The sequence below is a fragment of the Ruditapes philippinarum genome, unplaced genomic scaffold (assembly GCF_026571515.1).
Source record: "Ruditapes philippinarum isolate M1 unplaced genomic scaffold, ASM2657151v2 ctg4695_1_1_1_1, whole genome shotgun sequence".
NCBI lineage: Eukaryota > Metazoa > Mollusca > Bivalvia > Venerida > Veneridae > Ruditapes > Ruditapes philippinarum.
In genome coordinates this window covers 5146-10724 of record NW_026860924.1, presented here as the reverse complement: position 1 = coordinate 10724, position 5579 = coordinate 5146, and the positions used below count along the sequence as shown (strand labels likewise).

Here is a 5579-nt window from a genome sequence, read left to right as displayed (position 1 = left end):
GAATCATATTATTCTTGCATAAAACAAACAACAATAATTCATTCCAATGTTAAAACTCGTCAAATCCTTAATAATTATTGTGAGGGAACATGGCTGAGTGGTAAATACATCGGACTAGTAATCTACTTATCGCTAGTCGCATGGGTCCAAACCCCGTCAGTACTGGTTGGTTCAAAGTTGGTTCTAGGAACAGATCCAAGGGTATAGCTTCCTACGTAATTGACTTGAAATAACTTCTGTATACTAATCTGTACCCATGGTAAAAAAAGGATAACGTCGTATTTTTTATGAAAAAGAGAGCAAGAGTACATATGGGTAGGAAAATAAATCAATACTAAGTTTGTACATTATCATTTCAAATGTTTTTTTTTTATTTTATCATTTTAATAAGAAGTAACAAACATACATTTCAATAGCAATAAAAATAACAAAAACCTGTGTCAGACACTGGCTTCTCCTAGATACAGTATTTTAACTTGAAGTATTTGATAAGGACTTAAAATATCTAAATCCATTAACATGTTCTTGAGATCTTTGATATAAAATTGCAAAACAAATAAAACTCAGTCATCAAATGAAGTTATCATTCATACAAATAGAATTGGGCAAACAATATCATTCACAAAATATTGTACACTTATCAAGATAAACTTGTTATGAACAAACTATTAGTTGATGATATTAACGGGCGTTTTGACAAGTACATAATTGTATGATTTTTGTTTGTTAATATTCATGTTATCAGAACTTCGTTTTTATCTGTTCATAATTTGCATTTTCTTAATGTGATTAATTAATCATTTTATCCAAACGTCCGTGTCATTCCTAATGATTACAACGAATATGTTATGTTTATTATAATACAATGATTTAATTGTGTGAAATACGAATGTTTTACCTCAAAATATGTGACACTTTCAAATATTTACTGCAGAACACTGTTGTCCATTATTTGTTTTACATAAAAAAATGAACGTCCGACATTTAAACAAGCTTGAGACACCACGAATCTTTGTCGTAGATTTAAGGCGTGAAGAATTACAGAGCGGCTGTTCCATATATCCTCAACATTTACAACTTCATTCATCAAATATATAACCATTTGAAAATCATCCAGACTTGAATAAAAGAATAGCAACTTGTCCAAGGTAGAAGTAAATAAAATGCTTCGTCTCATGGGTGACGTAGCTACCGAAGTTTCGGCCAACGATGCAATGCCAGGTTGGGTTGTACTTTTTGTCAAATTCCTTCTTGATGAAGGCAGCAATGTCCTTTTCAATGTTGTATTTTTCAAGAGCCTGTGTAGCACAATCTACGGCGTCCTGTTGCATGTCCTCCGACATGTCAGCATTCTTGATTACGGCCTTTTTACCTTCCATTTTCAAACTGGAAAGACATGAGGCAAATTCTTTGAATGGTAAAAAAATTTTTATACAAAGTAAAAAGTAAAACTTTCTCTAACATGGTGTTTTATACAATATACTAGGTCAAGAATATACCGCATCTATAGGTAATTTAATTTGATAGAGAAAAAGTATCGCTACTATTGCTAATTTGAGGAGTTGAAAAGCTGCTGTAATTTCGAATGTTTGGAAAAACTGCATGATATTAAAGAAAATGTCGATATCTGAAAAATCACAAACAGAATTCAGTTCAATTTTCATCTCACGGGATCTGACAATTGTTTGAGACTTCAATTTAATATAATAAACTGAAACATGAAACAGAAATTTACAAATTTGTCTGGAAATCAAGAATATGTATAGAAGAATCTACACAAGTATCCGATTTAAAAACCAGTTTTAACTTAATCAGCAAGGCGTTTATCTTAATATCTAAATTTATCTAACCTTGAACAATTTCATGCATGTACGCATATTTGTTTTATGCAGGTACGTCTCGTTACAGGAAACATATATACATCTTTATTATCTACATTCAATAGATATTCATTTCAAATGCGGTTTTATTACAAATTTGAAGATAGAAACATTATATAAGAAAACTACTCACATATTTTAAATCCTCTATTTGACACGTCTAGAAATGAAATAATCATGCAACTGTTCGATTGATAAAACGATATATATGTGACTCACGTGGAGGTTTAAAACCATTGGTTACAGCATCTTCTGTAAATATGTATTTTCTATCACCGCGGGTTATTAATGCGGTGTTAAGGTACAAATCTCCTTTAAAATATTATATGTGTAATAGTTTGTACACATATATACGTGTAAAGATAATTTAAAAACAGATGCATCGCTTTGCTTTTATCAGGAAGTCTTAAGTATAAGTAAAATTGTCTTCTAATTATGGCTGAGATTCGGCGTGAGTTCAATACGGGAAACCTCGTCTTGACTTGTTATGTCCTTAATTGTCAACAAAAGACTCTTAAAAGTCCGAGCATGATTTTAAACACATAAAATTCACTTTTGAACATTAGAGAGGAAGCTGTACATGAGTATATAGTATAATATAGTAAGATATAATAATATAGTATAATATAGTAAGATATAATAAAGTTATTACCCATTATGCATTAACATAACTGAATATACACCCCTACAAAACAGCGGCTCTTCCACATTTAATGAAAGCCCTCGGCACTTCCGCTGTAAAGCCATCTGAAAAAGGTAAACAAAGTTTCTAAAATGATCCGATTTAAAAGAACGTGATTGTTTCTTCAAAAATATCGAAGAATGCTATGCCACACACATCATTAAATTCTCATCTTTTGGGGTGCAATTCCGAAATAATTAATTGCGCTTATGTAAACGGTAAATCAATTAATCTTACGATTAAAATAGATGGAATGTAAACAGGACTTTAGGCCGTGTCTACACCTATTCAAGTTTCTTACATGTCACATTTAGATAAGCTAAATAAACGGCCCTTTCAACATTTTTTCAGGCACAATTTTTACTGAAATGTCTCATTAAGATAGCCCAGGATTTATACCTTTGTCTTTGCAAGACTATCATGTTTCTGTAAAATATGTGAAAAGAAGCGGGAAAATGATGCAATTAGCTAAAACAGAATGGAGTAAATGCGATCATTCTTTTTTTAAAATTGAAAAAATGTGACAAAAAATATTTTGTATGATGAAACTTATTCACTAAATGAACAAGATCATTTTAAATCCATTTTGACTCTACTTGAAAAAGAGTTCCTGTTTATTTTTTTACAATGTATTTATTTTTATTTATTTATTTTTTTTTTTTTTTTGCTCTTCTGTGTATCAGCGTATTGATTTGTTCCTTTGACCAAGACATTGTAATCATTAACTGAAATTCAAAGGACATGTACACTGAATCACAACAAAAAGTCAGAAAATAATAAAAAAAAAAACAACACTATCACACCTTCGGGGCACATGTTTTGTGTCAAACCGGTGTTATCAGTGTCTTGACAGCCAAAAACTTGTAGAAAAATAGAACGTGTTCTAACTTTCTTGCAAGGAATTATCTTCTTGGATGTCATATAATTTCTCTTTAAAACTCATTCAAGTAGGGTGTCTACACTATCCAATACAAGAGAATATGATACTTGCATTCAAGACTTGGATAGGTGTAGACGGGCACTAATAGATAGACTTAATTTGCCTTCATATCTAATTGGTCGTGAAGTATTCAATTATTGGATGTCACACATAAAAATACATTACGATGCTTGAAAAACGTTTTGTTCTATGTGTCATTTTGTTGTTTTGTTGTTGTTGTTTTGTTTTGTTTTGTTTTTTTTTTTTGATAAAAAAAACATGTAAAGATTTAGTATTGCATAACTTTTTTATTTGTTGTCGGGTTTTGAAAATTTAAAAACTACTAAACGTGGTGTCGGGAGAACAACTCAATATCATTTAAGATATGTGGATTTTAATATTTTCTTGCTTAAAAACCTAAAAAAACAGTTGGAGACAGAACAGTCCTTGTAATTTTTTTTCAAAAATTGTTAAAGTCAAAGTGTTCAATGTGACTTGGACGAATTAAATTATAGTTTAAATACAGAATTTATTTTAGTTTGATTGTGTCGGAAGTTATAAGCTGATTGAAACACTCTCAAATTCGTTATTGGAATCAAAACACATTGAGTGTGGTTCCTTTTTAAAGGAATCAACGGCTTGTCACTCACGGTGTTTGAACCCACGCGGCTAGAAATCCGTATATTACGTAGTCAACAGTTACGTACGCTGTACATGAAGAGAACACCGGACGCGTTCACACTTGTTCAATTTTGGAACATTGCGCGTTTATATTTTGAATGATTGTGTTCAGAAAAGGCGTTCTATTTACGAGTCGAACAATTATCATTTGAACGTCAGTGTTCAATGGTAGTCCTTCTGACTAGACAACATGAGATTATTTGAGTTTTTGAGAAATTGGGTAAGTTTTTTGGTCAATATATTGTCAGTTGAGGTTATATTTACGCAATTTAATAAGTAATGGTGCTTTAATAATTAAAACATTATAAAGCGGAACATGATATGAACATTAGCGTTCATCGAATGTTCTAATTGAGAACGTTTCTAAAAAAAAGATTTATGACAATTTCTGACGTCAAATTCAAGTACAACAACAACAAGTAAGCGTTGGCGAAACGCAAGCTGAAAAGAGACAAACTTTACACTAAATTTGAAGAAAAATACGGTATTTACTTTTACTTCTTTAGCATCTTTTTATACATAATTATTTTATTTTTCTGAAAAGAACTAAGTCATATTGTTGTAGTTCACAATGGCATTAATAACGTGTCTCCTTATATAATATATACAAGAAGAAGATCTATATGTGATAATGTAGATTTTTCTGAGTAGTCGGGGTTATTAAGATTGAATTATTTAAAAATTGTGAATAGATATATTTTGTTGCTTTTTATTTTAATAGGATAGCGACTAAGTGCTGATGTTTCAAGCAGTGCTGAAAGATTTGAACTATACTGTAGATCTACAGAAACTGGAGCAAAATATTTACAGAAATAAGGAAAGGATGTAATTTCCAGACTTCCATACAGATCTTTGAGGTTTGTTTCCTTAAACAATATTAGATGGATAATATTTAAATTCTAACATTTCAAAATGAGCTTTTATTGTTAATCAAATCATTTTATATTCTATAACTGTTACAAAGATGGCCTGACATTGTGTCACAAATAAATTGTGTCGAACAAGAGTCCTAGCTACGGATTCAAATCGACTTTGTGAGAAAGAGCATGGCCCTGGTGATGTTAGAATTGTATTAAGATAAATCTGACTTGAATGTGGTGTCTGATAAATCGTTAGATATTGCTTATACATAATATATATATATATATCATATACAAATATAATGCATGTATGTTAACCACTTACGCTGTTATTCTCTATATCAGAACTGTAAAAAATCTCAACTATAAGCCTTTAAATCCCCAGCATGTTAATAAATTCCATTAATGTTTTCCAGGATAATGAAGAATATGATTTTCCTGCTAAATTGGAGACAAATTGAAAACACCCCGCACAAACTGATGACATACAGACGGGAGCACTATTGCTTTGGAGACATGTCCGTTGGTGTTAGCCTGGGATTCAGGCGTTGATATTT

General features: G+C 31.0%; 1 protein-coding gene across 1 annotated transcript; it reads right to left on the bottom strand.

The window, feature by feature from the left end:
* Positions 1 to 346: 346 nt before the first annotated feature.
* On the bottom strand, positions 347 to 2652 carry LOC132713933 (dynein light chain 2, cytoplasmic-like). Its single transcript, XM_060696637.1, has 2 exons — positions 2533 to 2652; positions 347 to 1386 (listed from the first exon to the last, which is right to left on the bottom strand). Exons 1-2 carry the CDS (start codon positions 2625 to 2627, stop codon positions 1110 to 1112), a joined length of 372 nt encoding a protein of 123 aa, XP_060552620.1. The 5' UTR covers positions 2628 to 2652; the 3' UTR covers positions 347 to 1109.
* Positions 2653 to 5579: the final 2927 nt, after the last annotated feature.

Bases quoted from the DNA above. Each gene is read 5' to 3' on its own strand.
- LOC132713933 (XM_060696637.1), bottom strand. From the start codon at position 2,627: ATGGCTTTACAGCGGAAGTGCCGAGGGCTTTCATTAAATGTGGAAGAG. The intron at 1,387-2,532 runs GTAATAACTTTA...ATGTCTTTCCAG, and splicing joins GTTATGTTAATGCATAATGG to TTTGAAAATGGAAGGTAAAA.